Below are 21,951 nucleotides of genomic sequence, written 5' to 3' on the forward strand. Positions count from 1 at the left end.
TTCATTCCCTCCCCTGCCCTGTCCCCAGAGGTTTTCTAGCCAAGTGATCATTTGCCTCCAGGTGACATTTGACATGTGGATTGGATGCTGCTTAAAGTAGTTAAGTAAAGCATATGTAGATGATTTAGAACTGAAACCAAATGGTGTAACATTCTAACAAATACATGCACAAAAATAATGTATTAAAAGTGAAAGAAGGACAGTGAGTGGACTCTGGAGAAAGAATCCCTTTTCTTTGCCAAAAAGTATCCTTATCCATGTTATGCTCAGTGTCCGTCCTCCCTACCCATTCAGCAGGGAGTTTATGTCACAACTCTGATTTCGAGATTCAACTACAGAAGAATTGATTCACCTCCTTACAAAGGGTCCCCTTTGTCTCCACATGGTTTGCTGATTAAACACCTGTAGACTTAGAACCATTTGATTTCTTAATATCAAAAATAAAGCTTTAAATCAACTGCACAGCATTTACTGTGTATTAGAGACTTTATAGGGAACAAGTCAATAATGCAGACCCTGCCTTTAAGAGGTATCTATACTAATAAAAGGGTAATATGCTAATTAGACCAGATAGACCAGACGTCTTCCAGACGTCATTCCTGACAAAGCTGGAGCCTGGGCAGCGCCGCCCGGGTCCTAGGTGCCTGCGGCCCACCCAGGCAGCACTGCCCGGGGTTCTGGGTGCCTGCAGCCAGCCCAGGCAAAGCCGGCCCAGGTCCCGGATGCTTGTAGGCTGGCCTGGGCGAAGCTGGCCTGAGTCCAGGTGCCCGCAGCTGGCTAGAGGGAGGGAAGCCCGGGTCCCGGGTGCCTGTGGCCAGCCAGAGGGAGGGAAGCCCGGGTCCCAGTTTCCTGTGGCCAGCCAGAGGAGGGAAGTTTGGGTCCCGGGTGTGGGGGCCAAGACAGAGGTGGTTAGGGGTGATCAGGCAGGCAGGCGAGCAGTTGGGGGCGATCAGGCAGGCAGGTGAGCGGTTAGGGGTGATCAGGCAGGCAGGCAAGCGGTTAGGGGTGATCAGGCAGGCAGAATGGTTAGGAGCGATCAGGCAGGCAGGCAGGCAAGTGGTTAGGAACCAGCAGTCCTGGATTACAAGAGGGATGTCCGACTGCCAGTTTAGGCCAGGATCAGGCCTAAACTGGCAGTCAGACATCCCCTGAGGGGTCCCGGATTGCGAGAGGGTGAAGTCCAGGCTGAGAGACACCTCCCTTCCCACCCCCCCATGCACAAATTTTATATACCTGGCCTCTAGTCTATATATACACACATATATATATGCCTAAGTGACTGTTATGACCAAACACCTGCCCCCTGGTGGTCAGTGCGCTCCCACAGCCAACCTCCCATGGTCCCGCCGGCCGGCCCAGATCAACCCCATCGGGACTGGGTAAGATGGCCCCAATCAGCCCCAATCACCAGCCAAGCCAAGGGACCCCACTGTTGTAAATGTTTGTTCCCCCCACATCCCGCATGATTCAGGGTTCAGGATCTGGAAGAGGAGCCGCACACAAATGAAAGAGAAGAGACAAGAGATAATTTGGAAATATTGGGGGGCCAGGCGGGTAAGTCCAACTCAAGGGGAAGGACTTCCACTGGTGCTCAGGCCTTGCCAACCTTTTATTGGTTTGGGATACACCCATAGCATAGCCCTTAGGCAGGCAATTTTCAGTAACAGGCAGACTAGCCCATCAGCAAGGATTTACATAATAATAAATGGGAAGTTGCTTCAGCTACCATTGTCTGGACTAACAGTGGGTGCACAGCCCGCCAGGGCTTCAAGGGTCACCAGCCTTCCGGGATCCTTGTCCACACCCCTCTGATAGAGAAGACAATGGATGACTTCCCACACCCCACCCATGCACAAATTCGTGCATGGGACCTCTAGTCCTATCTAATAAAAGAGAAACATGGTAATTAGCATACGACCACTACCCTTCCCATTGGCTAATCAGGGCGATATGCAAATTAACTGCCAGCCAAGATGGCGGTTAACCGCCAACAAAGATGGCGGCTAATTTGCATATGTAGGCACAATGCTGAAAGGCAAAAGGGAAAGGACGGAAGAAGCCCCCTGCCACTGACGGTGATCGGAAACCCAGGGGGGAGCTAAGAGCTGTGATCAGAGAACCAGGTGCCTTTGCCGCCCTGGCCAGTGATAGTGGGAAGCAGGGGTGGAGCCAGCAATGGGAGCTGGGCAGGGACGGAGCCGGCAGTCCGGGGAGCTAGGGATCCCTTGCCCAGGCCTAAAGCCTTGGCCAAAGACGTTAGGCCTGGGCAGGGGTGGAGCCTGCAATCGTGGGGAGCTGGGGGTCCCCTACACAGACCTAACGCCTTGGCCAGAGGAGTTAGGCCTGGGCAGGGGCGGAACCAGCCATCACAGGGAGCAGGGGCAGAATCAGCGATCCTGGGCAGCTGGGGGTCCCCTGCCCAGGCCTAAGGCCTCGGCCAGAGGCGTTAGGCATGGGCAGGGGCGGAGTCAGCAATCGTGAGCAGCTGGGGGTCCCCTGCCCAGGCCTAATGCCTTGGCCAGAGGCATTAGGTCTGGGCAGGGGCAGAGCGGGAGATCGTGGGGAGCTGGGGGTCTCCTGCCCAGGACTAATGCCTTCACCAGAGGCCTTAGGTCTTGGCAAGGGCGGTGCCAGAGATCGTGGGTAGCAGGGGCGGAGCCGGGAATGGTGGGAGCTGGGGGTCCCCTGCCCAGGCCTGACACCTCTGCCGGAGGCCTCAGGCCTGGGCAAGGGGCCGATCCGGTGATTGGCGATTGGATGGTGATGAGGGTGAACTCCTCTGGCCGAGGCATCAGGCCTGGGCGGGGGGTGGAGCCAGCAATTGGAGGGGGCTGGGGGTGCCCTGCCCAGGCCTGATGCCTGGGCCAGAGGCATCAGGCCTGGGTGGGGGCCGGAGCCGGTGATTGGGGGGATATGAGGGTCCCCTTACCCAGGCCTGAAGCCTGGGTCAGAGGCATCAGGCTTGGGCGGGGGGTGGAGCAAGCGATCAGAGGGAGATGGGGGTCCCCTGCCCAGGCATGATTCCTGGGCCAGAGGCATCAGGCCTGGGCGGGGGTCAGAGCCAGTGATGGGGGGAGATGGGGGTCCCCTGTCCAATCCTGACACCTCTGGCGGAGGCGTCAGGCCTGGGCAAGGGGCCAATCAGGCGATCGGAGGGTGATGGGGGTCAACGCCTCTGGCCGAGGCATCAGGCCTAGGCGAGGGCGGAGCCAGTGATCGGGGGGAGAAGGGGGTCCCCTGCCCAGGCCTGAATCCTGGGCCAGACGCATCAGGCCTGGGCCAGGGGCGGAGCCAGCAATCGGAGGGGTCTGGGGGTCCCCTGCCCAGGCGTGACACCTGGGCCAGAGGCATCAGGCCTGGGTGGGGGGCAGAACCAGTGATCGGGGGGAAATGAGGGTCCCCTGCCCAGGCCTGACACCTCTGGCAGAGGCATCAGGCCTGGGCGGGGGGCAGAACCAGTGATCGGGGGGAAATGAGGGTCCCCTGCCCAGGCCTGACACCTCTGGCAGAGGCATCAGGCCTGGGCAAGGGGCCGATTCTGCGATTGGAGGGTGATGGGGGTCAACGCCTGAGGGTTCCCAGTATGTGAGAGGGGGCAGGCTGGGCTGAGGGACACTCCCCCCTCGCCCCCACCCAGTGCACGAATTTCGTGTACCAGGCCCCTAGTATATTATAAGTGACAATGGGGCGCAGACAGGGAGAGGCAACTAGTTCATGCTAAGGTGGAGAGCTTGGTCCCCTGAGATGGCAACTACCCGCAGTGGGAAGGTGGGGCAGGAGGCTGTGCAGGGTTGTGCCAGCGCTGGGCTGCAAGTCTTGGGGCCACACAGCACACAGGTACACACTGGGGCTTTACCTTAGGCTCCAGCTGAGCGTCTGCACAGCGAGCTCATGAGATGTGTTCTGTCCTTGTGCTCATTTTTCAGATAAGGAGCAGGACACCAAAATTAAGTAACTCACCTGGAGTCACACAGCTAGGAGAGAGCGGAGCTGGGCACTGAAACCATGTTCCCTTTCATAAGGAGGCCCTGTCACTTAGAGGGAAGGTCACGGGCCCTGGAGCCATATGGCTTGGGTCTGAATCTTCTCTCAGGCCCTCCATACCAGCTCTGCAAGTTGGGTAAAGTTGCTTTACCTCTCTGAGCCTCGGTTTTCTCACCGGAAAATAGAGATTATAACACCCAACTCATAGAATATTATAGTCTGGTATGTATAATGTTCAGCATGTGCCTTGCAGGAAATAATCATCTTTGACATTCTCAGCAGCAACGGCATAATTACTACCTTTGACATGAAGATGAGATAACGTCGATTTACCCAAAACAACAGCAACTCCCATGAGTCACTATGCAGAATTGGCAAACTGAAGTGATAACCTGTGCTGCTGGCCAGCCATCCTATATAATAATAATAAAAGGCTAATATGCAAATTGACTGAACAGCAGAATGGCTGGTTGCTATGATGCGCACTGGCCACCAGGGGGCAGACGCTCAGTGCAGGAGCTGCCCCCTGGTGGTCAGTGCACTTCCATATGGAGAGTGCCACTCAGCCAGAAGCTGGCTCATGGCTGGCCAGCGCAATGGTGGTGGCAGGAGCCTCTCCCACCTCTGTGGCAGCACTAAGAATGTCCAACTAACGGTTTAGGCCCAATCCCTTGGGGGCCTAAGCCTTTAGTCAGACATCCCCCGAGGGCTCCCTGGCTGCCAGAAGGATGTCTGTCTACAAGCTTAGGCCTGATCCCCCGGGGAATGGGCCTAAGTCAACAGGTGGACATCCCCCAAGGGGTCCTGGACTGCAAATGGGCGCAGGCCGGGCTGAGGGACCCCCCCCCCCCCCCGAGTGCACAAATTTTTGTGCACTGGGCCTCTAGTAAAAACAGTAAGAGGGAATTTAGTGGGGAAGAAACTACTCAGCTCTGGGTGTGGAACAGGGAACTTTAAGGAATAACCTTTGAAGACATACGTAGTTCTTGTTCTTAAAATACAAGGGAACCGTTCACTTGTTTTATAAAAGGAGACCAAGGGACTCTACAGTGTTAAACTGAGCCATTTTCTTACTTGAACTGTTGGTTATAAAAAAAATAATAAGTGAATGAATGAATAAAATGAGATGAAAATAAATTAACAAAATAAATGTAAGATTTGAGGTCTTCATAGACTATTTACTTGGAGGCCCCTAAGAAATAATGCTTTGAGCCAGGCAAATACTTTCTGTATTACTTCCGAATAGACAATGTGTTCCTCTCACAGCCAGATCCAGCAGTATCTTTATGAGCAAAGTTATAACTTTGAAGAAGTCCAGCTTCAAAGAATTAAGTTAGAGCGGGGAGCATTCAGATTCCAGACAGTCCCTCTGAAAGCAGAAAAGCATAGACCACTGGCATTTGCAGTCACATGTGGTCCTCCTAGAAGCACTGGCCCCTTGGTGACTGCTAGTCCAGCTCCTCATCAATCACATCCCACAAGGACTGCACCTGCAAACAGGACTGAACTCAGAGCTCAGGATGTTCTGGGGCATGCTCAGCAGAAAGCAGCAGTACAGTCATCTTCTTGCTGAACACTGGCCACCCAGCACAGGCACACAGAGAGTCCAGCTCCTTGGGGCCCACAGAGGGAGCCTCGAAGCCTCGGTGGGTCAGTATCCTGCCCTAATGACCACCTCAGGAGCTACAGGGCATGGCTCTTGCCCCCAAAGGTCAGGAAACAAGCTGCTTGAGATACCCAGTGATGTTGGGTCAGGCCACATGGAGCATGATACAGGTCAGGTTCCTATAAGTAGCAATCAGTAAGGGGGTTCTGCTCTAGACCCTTGACCATGAAAGTTCATACCTCAGTTTTCTATTTCTCCTAAATACAACTGCTGCTAACGAACTTACTCTGGAAAGTATTTTGATGACATTAACACTTTAGATTAGGCATTTGATGGCTATGATGATTGTAGTTCAGAAGTTCTTACTAATAAGCTCAATCTTTCCTTTGCTAAAATTAAAAATAAATAAATGAGTTAAAAATTAAGTTGTATATAGGATTACATTTGAATATGTTGAAGAAAGTTGCAAGAAAAATTAGTGAAAAATCTGTTTTATAAAATACAATTCTATTTTAGGTTCATACACTCAAGTCCATTTTAGAATGTTAGGGTGCAAGCAGTGGTTATTGAGCATGACTACTATATACTTACACAATGTACTCAACTGCTAACAAATCCCAAGATAGGTAACAACTTCTGTGATCTATTGTAAGCATATCTTTTCCCTATAATCTGGTTAACATAACTAAATTTCACTACATTGAAGGTTGCTAATCAAAGGCAAACCTTTATTTCTATCTAAATCAGCATAAATTTCAATCAAGTGCCTTCCAACTTAATTGTGGACATTTATAACCTGTTCATTGATGGCTGCTATTTCACTTTCCCACTAAAAATACACAGGCTTGACCAGTTCAGGTGTACAGTAGATGGCACTGAAGATAGTGCTTAGTCAAAATACTTCAAGAATTACAATCATTTATGAACTGTTATAGAGTTCTTTGCTAACAGGCAAAAAAACAAAATAAATATGGCTTCTGACCTCTTAACATCTTAAATAAGTTTTTTTCTTATCTTCAAACCTCAGGACACCTGTGATTTAATAAATGGGATTGGAGCTGAGAAAAATTAAGGTAATATAGAGCAGAGAGTACAGTTACTATCATTAATTTTTAATGGGTGTTAAAACCACTGGCTTCTTCCCATTGCTGAGCCCACTTACTAGGCCACTGGGCATTTAGTAAAGAGCTTGGTGTCCTGACCTTACTCAGCCTAAAAGGCTCTTCCTTCTAAGTCATCATCATTCAGGCCTCCACTCACCCACCTCTGCTTAAAGGCCTTCCTTCCACAGGCAGTCCCATGAGCATTCATTCACCCTGGTCCTGCCTGTTTTCCTCATTGCTACCACTGTCTCAAAGTATCTTGCTCATCTATTTAGTAGAACAAAAAAAGTAAGGAAGGTGTCTATCCTGCTCATCTTTGTAGCCCCAGAATCCTAAAGAGTTCCCTGGCACATAGTAAGTGCTCAGTAAATATTTGCTGAGCAAATGAATGAGGAGAGTCTAAAGTGAGGTCTATTCCTAAAGGTAGCGGTTTTGAGGTCTGAAATATTGTCCAGAACCACCACTTGGCCAATTAACTTTCCGTGACTGTTCTTCAGTGAGATCTGCCTTCTGTGGGCTGCTAATAGGTAGCGAATGCCTGCGAGGCGCCGGACAGTAAGGATAACCAGCACTTAATCCTGGCTACAGCCCCGGTGACAGATATTTAAATCCCAGATTATTTGATGAAAGTGATATGTCAGCAATTCATTGCTTCTATTTCTGACAGAACTTCGAGACATCAAAGTGTTTTTTCCCCCACTAGGATAGTGTTAACAGACTAAATTTTTTCCTTTGTGCTTAAAGCTGGCCCAGTTGTTGTTTTCAGTATCTTTTCTCTACCAGCAAATCTTTTGCCAAAGAGGGGTATAATTTGTAAATTGCACCTGCGTCTTTGGGAGCTGAAGATCCTGCTGTGGAGTCACCACTCCCTCTGTCACCCTGGGAGTGTCTGCCACCTTCCTCTAAGACAACGGTTCTCAACCTGTGGGTCTCGACCCCTTTGGCGGTCAAACGACCCTTTCACAGGGGTCGCCTAAGACCATCCTGCATATCAGATATTTACATTATGATTCATAACAGTAGCAACATTACAGTTATGAAGTAGCAACGAAAATTTTATGGTTGGGTCACAACATGAGGAACTGTATTTAAAGGGCCAGAAGGTTGAGAACCACTGCTCTAGGATGACAGGTGTTGTCTTAGGGCATCAAGATCACTTCCCTCCGGCTGAAGTTGCAGGGTCAGTTAGCTGGCAGAGGTGGTTTTTCTCTTGTCCCACAGTATGATTTACTTTCCCTCCAGTGATGAATGATTTCTCCTCAGCTTTGGCACCCAAAAGCTATTTCTCTCCTGTTTTTCCTCAGAGAGCCTGAGAAGAGAGCCATGCACTTGCCCTTCTTTTGTCTTATCAGCTGCTCACCCTGCCCTCTATTGTTCTGTGTTTGCAGTGGGGAACCGACAGAAGGGAGAGCACTCCATAAGGGTGGCTGGCAAAGAGAAGTGCGTCTACTTCTTCTGGCAAGGCCGGCAGTCGACTGTGAGTGAGAAGGGCACGTCAGCTCTGATGACAGTGGAGCTGGATGAAGAAAGGGGTGCCCAGGTACGTCCTGGAGAGTGCTACACCAGAAATGAGAGAGCTGGCCCAGCCTGTGTCGCCTGGTCCCCTAAGGACCCGATTCTAATGAACAAAGACAACTCACCCAACACACTTTGAGTCCTGGTCCGGCTGCTCCAGACTTCAGGCTCATTTTTCTCCCCCCACCACTGGGCCAGGAAAGCCCACCTGTTGTAACATGGTCTTCAACAAAATGTACCTGCAAATAGCAGATGTTTACAAAGCCTTGGTTTTCAGTAGTAGTAATTGTCCGTTATTAAGCTGGCTCTAGGCTATAATGGGGAGGAAGACCAGGACAGATATGGTCTCTTTCAAGTTTGTGGGGACAGACAGGTAATAAATAAGTCAACGAAACAGCCATGTAGTTTTACATAGCAGCAAATCCACAAAATAAGGACAAAAGGCTCAGAAGTGTTTTTTTAGTTTCCACCTAACTAATCATCAAGGAAAGGGACATAATAAAATAAAAAGATGCTATTTTCCATTTCTAAACTTGGTAGAGATTTTTTTAAAGTCTGGATCGGGGCTGGCAAGGCCTCCATGGGATGAGAACCTTGCATGCTTCTGCTGGAAGTGTAACTGGAAGCAGCCATCCTGAAAAACAGTTTTGGCTCAAAGAACCTTAAATGTTCTTAAGCTTTAATCAGTAATTCCACTTACACAAATGCACCCTAAGGAGCTATCAGAGATTAATGTAAAAATTAATATTTCCAACATCTGCATTTCTTAGACTAGCTCGAGTGGTTTTTCTAGAACAGGCCAGATTGCATCACCCCTGGCTCTCCAACCCATGGCCTACATTCTCAACAGCCTGCCCGTGGTCTCCCAGCACCCTCGTGGGCAGTCCTGCACATCTCTCCAACCTTCCCTGTTCTTGCACAAGTCCCTACTGCTCCAGTCTTCTTGCTGCTCCTCACACCTCTTCCTACCCACCCAGGGCCTGTGCACTCTTACCCCTGGGTCTGTATGTAACTCTTAGGCCATATGATTCAGGTTTATGCTCTTAGCTCGTATGATTCAGGTTTACGTTCCAATGTGCTATTTTTCTCATAGCACTTACTACTATGTAAAACTACAGGGTTGTTTTGTTGACTTATTTATTGTCTGTCTTTCCCCACAAGCTTGAAAGAGACCATATCTGTCCTGGTCTTCCTCCCCATTATAGCCCAGAGCCAGCTTAACAACAAGCAGATTCTACTACTACTGCAAACCAAGGATTTGTAAACATTCTTTTTAGGGTTTGGATTACCTGTGCCTCAGGTTCCCTCCTTCAATACCAGCAATTAAGAGCTGGCTCTCAGTGCAGATATTTTTACTATCTTGGGTGAACAGTGAACAATAGCAGGAGGAGGGATAACGGAGGCATTTTCTCCAGAAACAGAGCACTACTCACTTAGCCTTCTAGATTCCTGAGATCCAATCCTCTTCTGCTGTGGACTATATTTTATCCACAGTCGTTAGTGACCGTTGCATTTTCATCTATTCGTAATAATGAGTAATTTCAACTGCCTTTTTTTTTTTTTTTTTTTTTGTAAAGGCCATGAATTAATGCCCTCAAAATCATCTTTAGAGTTTTGAGTTTTAATCTATCTGGTTGAAGCATTTCATTTATCAATCGAACAGATGGAAAAATCACTTTAGGCATATAAAACACTGCCACAAAATGGCATTTAATTATGCAAAATGGGCCCTGAGGTTGACAAATTAACTCATGGTGAGAAATGCTTCCTACCTTCAATGTTCCCCAACTGCCAGCCTCAATAAACACTTTCCTCTTTAAGGGAAAATGTCTTGCCAAAGTAAGCGTGGGTTGACTCAACCCTGACGTTATTATGGTGCAGCTAACACCTGATGGAAGAGAGTGCGTCACCAGGCCAGGGGAGGCCTTGGCTGGTGGACAAAGGCTCTGATCAGACTCTCGAAAATGTTACAAAAGAGACACAGTTCTTTCTCCCAGGATTACTAAGTTGGTGATTAGTCATCCTCATTGCTCAGCGGTATACTTTGTTAAAAATGTGTTTAAATCAATCGTGTTAACATCTATACCACAAAATACCATGTATATATCAAAATTCATGTTTTAAAAAATATTCAATAACAGACAAACTTTAAGTGAAAAAAATCAGGGTAGAAAGCAACATGAAACAACAATCATATTTTTGTTTGGAAAAAATACATACCTGAAAAATACTTTGAAAGTAAAGTTATACATTAGATTTTTAATAGTGGTTATCTTTAGGTAATAGTATTGTAACTGGCTTTTGTTCCTGTTTCTTGTATTTTTTTTCACGTTTTCTGCAATAGGGTGTATAATTTTTATGCCTTTGGAAAACCAGTGCAGGTTACTTATGTTAATGTGCTTAACTTGGAAGGTCCAGGTCCTCCAGGGAAAGGAGCCCCCCTGTTTCCTGCAGTGTTTCCAAGGGGGGATGGTGGTGCACTCTGGAAGACGGGAAGAGGAGGAAGAAAATGCGCAAAGTGAGTCACTTTTACTGTTCAAATTTGATTTTTTTTCCTCTCCTGGAAGGTGTTTTTATAGGCGTGGGGGTTTAGAGTAAGTCTCTCTTCATATGGCCATGGCTTTCCCACCGAAAGCCACCTGATGTCTGCCTCATAAAGCAGCTGTATGGGGGATCACATCCTCCCACCCCCATGTATGCTGGAGGCTACAAGATTACCTTAAACAAAATCCTCACAGTGACTCTTTAAAAAAGAAAAAAATCAGTGGATTGTCTATTATAAGTTATGAAATTTTTATTGGCCAGCACCCAAAAAAAACCCCACAAAAAAACCCTTAGCTTTAGAGGTTTTTTATATATGCCTATTCTGCGACTTACCTAGGCATTTATAAATTTTGTAAAAATGGTATCTCTGCATCGTAAACTTTTGACAACCTATTCCTAGCTCCAAAAGGAATTGTGTTCTGAATTGGCAGTGAGATGGCCCATGGCCTCAGCCTCAGTGGTCAGCAAACTGCAGCTCGCGAGCCACATCCGGCTCTTTGGCCCCTTGAGTGTGGCTCTTCCACAAAATACCACGTGCGGGCGCGCATGTACAGTGCGATTGAAACTTCGTGGCCTGTGCGCAGAAGTCGGTATTTTGTGGAAGAGCCACACTCAAGGGGCCAAAGAGCCGCATGTGGCTCGCAAGCCGCAGTTTGCCGACCACTGCGTTGCTGTTGACTGCTGAGGATGGCCCTGAGGGGCCAGTCTTCCTGTGCAGTATACCTCCTAACCCTGTGCCGCTGATGCCCCCTACAGGTGAGTGGAGGCTGTACTGTGTGCGAGGAGAAGTGCCCATGGAAGGAAATTTGCTGGAAGTGGCCTGTCACTGTAGTAGCTTGAGGTCCAGGACGTCCATGGTTGTTCTCAACGTAACTAAAGCCCTCATTTACCTGTGGCATGGATGCAAAGCCCAAGCCCACACGAAGGAGGTCGGAAGGACTGCAGCAAATAAAATCAAAGAACAGTGAGTGTTGTGGGTGTGAGGGCCTCTTCTGGAAGGGGTTACCTATGGGACTCGCAGCCTAAGGCCAGAGGGTTCCCTGGATTCCTAGTGGACATCCCAGTGTGTTTACAGTGACTTCACTAAAGGTGGCTATGACCATGGTCAGGGTCTAACATTCCAAGTGGATCTGATGCATCTTGGCCAAAACCTTCAACCTGAGGGCTTCTCCCACTTTTTGAGTTTTTATCTGCCTCAATAAAAGGCAGAGTGAGGGGTGATGAAAAAGACCTCAACAAACTCTTTCGTTTCTTTATAGGTGTGACTCAGTTGTTGAATTATAAGCCTAAAGTCCTATGTTACTTAAACAGAGCAAATTTCAAATATTTTTTAGAAGTTCAGGGTTTTAATTTTGTCAGAACAGTGGGATGTTAAAAAGTACTTCGCTAATGAAGAGTTTGGTGTAAGATGTTCTTCTTTAGAGAAAGACTGTATTTCTGCATTCTGGAAGGCAGCCTCCTAACAGTGAGTTATTGGATTCCTGAGGCAGTTCTCAGACACAGCCCACCAGGCGGAGGCTTTTATTCCTCTCCCAGGCAGGTACCGGCATTGACTACTTATACAGAAAAAACATACTGTGCCACAGCATTAAGTGAGGACCTCAGGAGGGGGCTATACCAGCCTGTCACCTGTCTAGAGGCAGGCTGCTGCTGGGGCTCTGCGCTTCCTAGAAGCTCATGCAGCATGGACATAGCAATCTGACAAAGAAATCCAGTGTCCCCCAGTCCTTCAGGAGATGCCCAGCATTTCCTCGGTGAGAACTTGGAGCACCTTGTAACATCTATACCAGCGGTTCTCAACCTGTGGGTCGCGACCCCTTTGGGGATCGAACGACCCTTTCACAGGGGTCGCCTAAGACCATCGGAAAACACATATATAATTACATATTGTTTTTGTGATTAATCACTATGCTTTAATTATGTTCAATTTGTAACAATGAAAATACATCTCCTACATATCAGATATCTACATTACAATTCAAAACAGTAGCAAAATTACAGTTATGAAGTAGCAACAAAAATAATTTTATGATTGGGGGTCACCACAACATGAGGAACTGTATTAAAGGGTCACGGCATTAGGAAGGTTGAGAACCATTGATCTATACAGTAAAAATGAGGAATTTCCCAAGGTCAAAACATACCACTGAAGTGCAGTTTGATAAAATCCATTCTCTGGACATCAAAACTTGTGTGCCTGCTTTCCCTGTGACTGCTCTAAAACCCACCAGGATACGGAGAGGGAGGAGAGGAGAAGGAGGGCAAGTGAACCTTCAACAGGCAGCTGGCTGTGAAGCAAGATGTTTCATCCCAAAACACCATCCTGAAGGCCAGCGAGTGGGGAGGGATGATAAATGACATTCTGTTAGGTATCTGAAGGCATTCATGGCCCATCAGATTCTTTACTTGGACCTCTGAAAAAACAACAACAAAAGAACAAAGAACTCATTCCCTCATTCATTCAACAGTTCTTGAGCACCTACTTGGTGCCAAGCAGAGGTTTAGGGACCAGGGACTTGCCAGTGAGTAAATCCAAGTTCTGTCCCCATGAAGCTTATGTTCCCGCAGGAGAAAACTAGGAATAGGAAATATGTATATTACATATAGAAATGTATATTCTGTACATTACAAATTATATGTAATTGTACATTCCTCTCTAAGGACCACGCCAATCCTTACCCCACAGAGCATGTTTTTATTTATTTGTAAGAATTGATTTAGTTAGAAAGTAGAAGAGGAATGGTGAACTCACCTGTAGATTTAATCTTGAATAATTTTGTGCTGTCAGTATTTCCAAAGCTTAATAAAAATGATTGGTCTTCATACAGATGCCCCCTGGAAGCAGGACTGCATAGTAGCAGCAAAGTGACAATACACGAGTGTGAGGAAGGCTCCGAGCCTCTGGGATTCTGGGACGCGTTAGGAAGGAGAGATAGGAAAGCCTACGACTGCATGCTTCAAGGTAATACCACATTCTGTAGCCTCTGGTCACTCATTTATGCAATACATATTTATTGAGCTATGTACGGTGCATACGGAATTAAACCTAGGCTAGGTCCTCATGGGCCTCCAACCCAACAAGGCTAAATAATATGTATAACTAATTATAATGCCAAATAAAAATTCTGTGTCATGAAAGAGGTACAGGTGAAAGAGGTTGAGAATAAAAACTTAACAACATTACTTCTACCAGGAAAAATCACACCCAGCTCCACAAAGACACTGCATTTACATAGATCTGGAGGTAGGTGAGACTTGAGAGGAAGAGGAGAGGAAAGTTCCAGGAAACCAGATGAGCAATGACCGTGTGAACCTATGGAACAAGATGCTTTCAGTGTGGCCAGCTTCCATGGTGCAGGGAAGGGGTGGAGTTTAACTTAGAGAATATGTCCGTTTTAAATGCAAAAATACAAAATATGTAAAGATCAACTTAAATGCAGATTAACATAAGAAGAAAAGCTAACAATTATTAGGCAGTTAGGATGATACGGGCACTGTAAGCACCTGATAGACATTAACACATTTAATTCTTACTACTCAACAAACACTCTCCCATTTTTACTGATGAGGATACTGAAGGACAGAGAAGTTAATCAACTTTCCCAAGATTGGACAAAAATGGACTGTACACATAATCCCTCTATTATACTACCTCTCAATTTTTATAAATTTTTACATAGTTTTTTACATAATGAATATTGATGGAGAATGTTTGAAAATACAGAGAAGTAAAAAAGAAAATAAGACACTTATAATCACATCTCAAAGATAACCAGAATTCACATTTCTCTATTATATGTACATATATATTTTTTTAATAAAATTTGCTCTGGCCGGTGTGGCTCAGTTAGTTGGAGCATCGTCCCTTACACCAAAAAGTTGTGAGTTCGATTCCCAGTCAGGACACATATCCATCCCTGGTCGGGGCACGTAGCCGAGGCAAAAAATTGATGTTTCTTCTCTCTCTCATAGATCTCTCTCTCTCTCTCTCTCTCTCTCTCTCAAGTCAATAAAAACATTTCCTCAGGTGAGGATAAAAAGAAAAAAAGGGAAAAGAAAATTTAGATAGCAGCCCTAGCTGGTTTGCTCAGTGGATAGATCATCGGCCCACAAACTGAAGGGTCCCGGTTTCGATTCTGGTCAAGGGCATGTTCCTCGGTTACAGGCTTGATCCCCGGTCATAGTTGGGGCACATGCTAGAGGCAGCCAAATGATGTTTCTCTCTCACATTGAAGTTTCTCTCTGTCTGTCCCCCTACTTTCCACTCTCTCTGAAAATCAATGCAAAAATGTCCTCAGGTGAGGATTAGCAAAAAAATAAATAAATTTGGATAGCATTATACATATTGTTTGTAAGCTGGTTTCTCTTTTTAGATTTTTGTCAACAGTTTCCCAAGTTGTTAATATTTAGACTTTAATGTCTGCAGGGCATACCATGAATGTTCTCACATATATGACATTTTCTACTTAACCTGGCTCTTAGAGTTGGAAAGCTGAGTTTGGTTTCCAATTTTTCTCTATTATATAAATACTAGAGGCCCGGTGCATGAAATCTGTGCATGGGGGGGGGGGGGGGTGTCCCTCAGCCTGGCCTGCACCTTCTCTAATCTGGGACCGCTGGCTCCTAACCGCTCACCTGCTTCCTGCCTGATCACCCCTAACCACTCTGCCTGCCTGCCTGCCTGATCGCCCCTGACCCCTCTGCCTGCCTGCCTGATGCTCCTAACTGTTCCCCTGCCAGCTTGATCGCCCCTAACCACTCTCCCCTGCTGGCCTGATTGCCCTTAACTGCTCTCCACTGCCTGCCTACCTGCCTGATCGCCCTTAACTGCCTCTGCCTCGGCCACCACCACTGTGGCTTTGTCTGGAAGGACATCTGGAAGACATCCTGTCTATCCAATCTAATTAGCATATTGCCCTTTTATTAGTATAGAGTTGTAAATAATTTTTAAAATAATGATCTGCATTCATTCCTAGTTAAGGTAAATTCCTAGATATGAAATTGCTGTGTTCAACTATATCCATATCACCAAGTGTACCCACAGAACATTTGCGCCAAGGTTCATTCACCAGCAGTGTACAAAAGTCTCTTTCCCAGCACAGTCACTGACGCAGTACATGACCTTTCCCACCTTTGCCAACATTGATGGGGGGAAATGTTGTCTAAACATTGTTTTCACTTATTATTGTAAATTAGGAGTACTGTTAAACAATTTCTATATGAATTATTCAGCCATTTGTATTTCTACTTTGATGAATGTTTTATTTGTGCTTTTTTGCACATTTTCACTGAGATATTTATCTTTTCACTAAATTCCTTGGTATACTAAGGATATTAAATTTCCTTATTTTCCATTTTTACTTGCCTTTTCATTTTCTTTGTTGGTTTGGGGGTATTTTTGCAATGCAATATTTTTTTTTATGTTGTCAGTGCATAAATCTTTTCTCCTTTGATTACTTCTTTTGCAATTATAATTAAAACAGCCTCTCCACCTCCAAGTGCAGATAAATCCTACCTACTTTTATACTAATTCCGTTATTATTTTGTGTTTTACATGAATTCTCCAATCCCTCTGAAATTTACTTTGGTACATATTTTGTCTTTAGCTTTGTTCTCTTTTCTTTCCAAGATCCTGGAAATTTTAACTTCACACCCCGCCTGTTCATCCTCAGCAGTTCTTCTGGAGATTTCTTGGCCACGGAATTCATGTATCCTGCCCGAGCCCCCTCTGTGGTCAATTCCATGCCCTTCCTGCAGGAAGATCTGTATAGTGCACCGCAGCCAGGTACGGCCCCAGAGGGCAGTGGTCATGGGAGCAGCAGAAAATACACCTTCCAAAAAGCCTTTCCATTTCCCCTTTTCACTTATTAGGCAGTTTTTATTTGCCAAGTACTCTGCTAGAACATTTTTTTATATCATCTCATTTAATCTTCACACCTACCCCCCAAAAAAAGTGGCATCCACCACATGTATAAGAAACTCGGTTACTTAACTCGCCCAAACACATCTGTTGGAAAAGGTTGAGTACAGCAGTATTGGGCCCCATGTCCACATCTCTCCCTTTTATCCCTGAAGCCCCCAGCAGACTTCTGCCTACATCCCTTTGGCTAGAGCTCTGTCACATAGCCACCCCAGATGCAAGGGAGCCTGGGAAAGCAAGTGGCCAAGGGGCAGGAAATTGGGAGTATTTGCTGAATTAGGCAAAGAACAGTATCCGCCGTACCAAGGCTGCACAGCAGAGCCATAGCTCTCGCCCAAGCTGAGGTTTGTTTCTACTCGACCACCACCTCAAGGCAGGACCTCTGTGCTCTCGTTCTGGTTGGGACAGTCACAGTCACCGCAGGCTGGGCTGTGTTTATAGACCTCTCTGCCCTCCCTGCAGTCCAGCCCAAGGTCGGCCGCCCCTGCCTCGTGGCTTCTCCCCTCTCCCATAACAAGAGCCTGGAACCACTGGCAGCCCAGGTCACCATGTTAAAAGCTTGATGGGTATACACGTCATACTGTGGGATATATTAGCAAGGATCTTTTAAAAAGGGAGGCTGCTCTCCACTCCCTTCATCCTCTGGCTCAGGATGGGTTACTAATCTCCACTTGGCTATTCAAGTGTATGGTTTTTACAGAATCCTGAAACGTATGCTCGGACTCAGAGCTAACTTACCTAGCAAGTGAGGGCCCTATGCCATGTGGAGTAAGAGCAGGCTGATGGTTTGATGAAGAGAAAAAGTGAGGAACACCATTTTTAGCGCTCATTCCTCTCTAAAAGAACCATGAATGTACGTCACCTGCGAAGCAGTCATACACAGGCTGGACTCAGGCCCAGGGCAAGCATGAAATACTCTCCAGGTGTTCATGTTCTCAAGAGATAAATGGTACTAACACCCCTTGAGTGGCATGTGCATTACCCCTTCCACTCTTAGCAGCCTGTGGACTCCCAGAGGCCCACTGGTTGGGTCTGCAGTTGAGGACCCAAGGGAGAAGGAACTGGAGGAGAGAGGAGGAGAGGGAAGGAAAGCGCCTGCACCATCAGTGCCACCTCTCTGCCTAGAGGCCCTTTCCCCTCCCCCTGGATGTACAGCCGAGGGGATTCTCCCCCTGACAGAGGCAGCCTGGAGGGAAGCACCTGCTAGGCTGGGAAGAGGGGCCTGGAAGGAGCTTCTGAGGGTCTGGTCTGTCCTCGCCCTCACAGCGCTTTTTCTTGTGGACAATCACCATGAGGTGTACCTCTGGCAAGGCTGGTGGCCCATTGAGAACAAGATCACCGGTTCCGCCCGCATTCGCTGGGCCTCGGATCGAAAGAGCGCCATGGAGACCGTGCTCCAGTACTGCAGAGGTGAGCGTCTGCAGGAAGGGGCTGGAGCCAGGGCCAGCCAGGTACCCCTGGGGGGTGGTGACCAGCATCGTTCAGAAGCTAGTGCCCAGCTGGTTCTCTGCAGACTTGGTCAGCGTCCCAGACCAGGCCTTCCCTTTCTGCATGTACCAGCCAGCCTTGATGAAGCCTGGCAGACAGTGATAAAACCAGTTTTCTTTGCCTTTAACTTTTGAGGCTTATTAATTTTCAGATTCATGTATTCTCAACTGCCAGCACGAATGAGATTTCGTTTTTCTTTTTTATGTTATAAGCCATTTAACTTGTTGCTCTGGAGGTTAGAGGCTGTACAGTTGACCCTTGAACAACAAGATTTGAGCTGCAAAGCCCAGTTATACCCAGATTTTTTTTCAATAATTATACAGTTGGCCCTCCAAATCCATAGTTTTCATATCCAGGAATTTAACTAACTGCAGATCAAAAAGTATTTTTGATCCATAGTTGGAAATCTGAGAATGCCAACTACATGCATTGTTCTACACCATTTTATTTAAAATAGGGGCCTGAAGCATCCATGGATTATGGGATCTGTGGGGCATCCTGGCACCAATACCCTGTGGATATTAAGGGGCAACTAAGTTTTGGGGGAGTCAAAAGTTACATGTGGATTTTTTTTTTATCCACATGGGGTGTTTGTACCCCCAGCCCCCTGTGTTGATCAGGGTCACCTACATTGTGGAACGCCCTGGACTGGTTAAAACCCTTCTGCACTCAATCATGACACTCTCCACACACGGCATCGCACTGTCGTGGAGTAGAAAGCTCCCCCACAGGCTGGAAAGCCAATGGCAACCTTGTTACCATTCATTATTATTTATAGTGTGATAGCAAAAAGAAAGGTCTATAGTCAGTTCATGGTTTTTTATTATACTGTCCATGTAAAATTTATGGACTTTTATATAAACTGAAGACGTCAATAATTTCTTACCTGAATTTTAAAGGTTTTATTGATTAGTTTAGTGTCACTAAGTATTCAATGGATTCTGTTCTTGAAGAGTTCTTTAGTAACAAATAACTTAATAAACTTCCCACCAAACGTTTTAGCTAAAATGGCATATGAAATGCTGTCATTAGCTGTTTAATTCTCATTGAACTTGATGCTGCATTAGTACTACACTGAGTGCAGGAAGAAGAGCGTCCCACCCAGAAGCACGGAGAGAGGCTTTCTCCCGTCCAAGGACCCAGACACATTTTGTCATGTTCAGACAGTATAGAGTCAGATGGAGTACATGCAATTCTATGCAAAGTTGTATGTATAAAACAAACATTATGTAAACATCTTCCAAGTGTTGTTATGAAATACTCATAACTTTGACTTTAAGCATGAAGTCAGGAGATCCAAACAGATAAGAAAAGGTTTCAAGGGAAGTCAGAGAAAGACAGGGTCTCCGTTCCCACTCGGGGTCAACTGACACTGGCATTCTGTGTAACCACAGGAAAAAATATCAAGAAGCCGCCGCCCAAGTCCTACCTGATCCATGCGGGTCTGGAGCCCCTGACATTCACTAATATGTTTCCCAGTTGGGAGCACAGAGAGGACATTGCTGAGATCACAGAAATGGTGAGCACACCCCTTCCCTGGGAGGGTGGGTCCTGCCTGGTGGGACTGTGGGTGGACTTTCCCATGGGGAGAAGCATCCCATTGCATTTTCAAAGTGAGAACATGTCTTTCCATTTACGACATGTTAACAAGTCTGTGTAGAATTAGCTTAGGAAGAAGAAAAGCCTAAGGAGAAATCAATTAAAGTATTTTGGTAATTTTCTACATATAGTACTCAAATTAAAAAACTGAAAAGCAAAGGTGAACTTAATTACTTTAAAAATATCCACAAATAAAAGCTGACATCTCTTCACTCTGTTAGCTTAAAATTCGTTGCTTCTAAAGGGCCACATGAGGCACAACAAAGCTCGTGTTTCAGACATTGACCTTGTATGAAAAGAGATACAGAATAATTCTGAGATGCATTAACATATGCAGATAACTAAGTGAATGAATGTATTGTCAGTCACTCCTGATAAGGTACTGCTCACTATCTCATTAATATTCTTTTATGAGACCACCTGGCATTAGCACCTGAAGCATTTATCAGAATCTCTATTGCCAAAACATATTGTGAACCAGAATGTTATGATTTCCATCTGCACAGAAAAAAGGAAGCTTCCTGCAACTATATTGAATTTCTTAATTTCTGAGGCTTTTAACATTGCTAGCAACAGCAGTTCCAATAGTGTTTGGGGTTGGTGGGTAATAGGCTGGTAGGTCTGTTTTGGTTTTCTTTCTGTGTAGGAGAACTGTTTTTCCGGGAAGGGTGGAGATGGCATGGGTGCATTTTATAGGAGGTCTGAATAAATTTAAACAAGAAAAGTTCATTGCTGCTTAACAACGGAGGAAGCCTTTCATAGTGCAGGCATCACTGCCAATACTACCCTGTCTGTGGCCAAATGGACTTCATTACACAGGGAGGGCTCAGGCAGCCTGCTGTCCGGCATAGTCAGTGAGAAGGCTCTGTTCAAGATAACTATGCGATCCACCAAGTTTCAAAGCTCTAGGGAATAGGAGCACTGTCGCTGCAGTCTAAGTTCAAGGCCATAAATCATGGCCATTCTTTGTATTCATGCTCCGTCACTGGTGCTGGTGGGGAACTGTGCCATGTCTTGTGCAGGCTGCAGGCTTTTGACCAGTGAGCAGTTGGCTTCCCACGTCAGCAAGTTGTAATAATGAACATTCACTGAGAGCTTGGTCTGTGCAGGAACTGCTCCAAGCACTTTACATTGATTTCTCCTTTAATTACCACAACAGTCTATTGAGATTAATCATATTATTATCCCCATTTTTCCGATGAAGGAGCTGAGGCACAGAAACAGGAAGCAGCTTGCCCCTGGTCTTAGCCTCAGGCTGTCTCTGAAACCCGCCTCTTGACAACTAGTCTATACCAGATACTGCTGCACTGCTGGCCAGTGGTTTTAAAAAAAAATCCTGCCCTAGCTGGTTTGGCTCAGTGGATAGAGCATCGGCCTGCAAACTGAAGGGTCCCTGGTTCTATTTTGGTCAAGGGCACATGCTGAGTTGTGGGCTCAATCCCTGGTAGGGGGCGTGCAGGAGGCAGCCAATCAGTGATTCTGGCTCATCATTGATGTTTCTCTCTCTCTCCCTCCCTGACCCTTCTTCTCTGAAATCAATAAAAATATTTTTAAAATAAATATATTATTTTTTTTTAAATCCTGATTCAACCGCAGCATATTCTAGATGCATTTTCTTCCCTTCTTTTTCTATTGTGGATTAAGAAACAGAGCCTGGGGGTTGCAGGAGGGGGAGGGTGCGATTCCTTTCAAGGCTAATTATTTTTAAATATTGTTCAGTAAGCATCATTTTTTGGATGCGTCTGGTGTTTAGACTTCAAATTTAATAATCTTATATGATAATTCACTCAAATGAAATTCCCTAAGCTTTTCTCTGAGGCAGCCCTGAGACAGGATTTGTTGGACCTTTGGTAGAACTGGGGGGCTTTGAACAATTTCTTTCCACTTTAGAGCCCTGTTTCTCCCTGAGGGAGGGTGTCCAGGCTGGCACACAGATCGGACAGGCTTGTGTGTCTGCAGGCATGTGATAGAGCGTGTTGAGATATGGGACACAGAGTTTCTCTTTCCCCTCCTCTTCTCTAGGATACGGAAGTTTCCAATCAGATCACCCTTGTGGAAGACGTGTTAGCCAAGCTCTGTAAAACCATTTATCCCCTGGCTGATCTCCTGGCCAGGCCACTGCCTGAGGGGGTTGACCCTTTAAAGCTGGAGATTTATCTCACTGATGAGGACTTTGAGGTAAGTGTCCCTTC

General features: G+C 46.2%; 1 protein-coding gene across 6 annotated transcripts in view; it reads left to right on the top strand.

Moving 5' to 3' along the window:
- Nucleotides 1-21,951, top strand: part of SVIL (supervillin) — a 103,194-nt gene that overhangs the window by 77,297 nt on the left and 3,946 nt on the right. For all 6 annotated transcript variants that reach the window (XM_070428737.1, XM_070428748.1, XM_070428766.1 and 3 more), the window contains 8 exons: nt 8,082-8,233; nt 10,621-10,726; nt 11,509-11,716; nt 13,581-13,714; nt 16,382-16,537; nt 17,939-18,082; nt 19,555-19,679; nt 21,782-21,937. In XM_070428737.1, the coding sequence (XP_070284838.1) occupies nt 8,082-8,233; nt 10,621-10,726; nt 11,509-11,716; nt 13,581-13,714; nt 16,382-16,537; nt 17,939-18,082; nt 19,555-19,679; nt 21,782-21,937 (1,181 nt within the window). The remainder of the gene's footprint in view (nt 1-8,081; nt 8,234-10,620; nt 10,727-11,508; nt 11,717-13,580; nt 13,715-16,381; nt 16,538-17,938; nt 18,083-19,554; nt 19,680-21,781; nt 21,938-21,951) is intronic.

This window comes from Myotis yumanensis, unplaced genomic scaffold (assembly GCF_028538775.1).
Source record: "Myotis yumanensis isolate MYYU_CA2020_CCGP unplaced genomic scaffold, mMyoYum1.0.hap1 SCAF_1, whole genome shotgun sequence".
NCBI classification, from domain to species: domain Eukaryota; kingdom Metazoa; phylum Chordata; class Mammalia; order Chiroptera; family Vespertilionidae; genus Myotis; species Myotis yumanensis.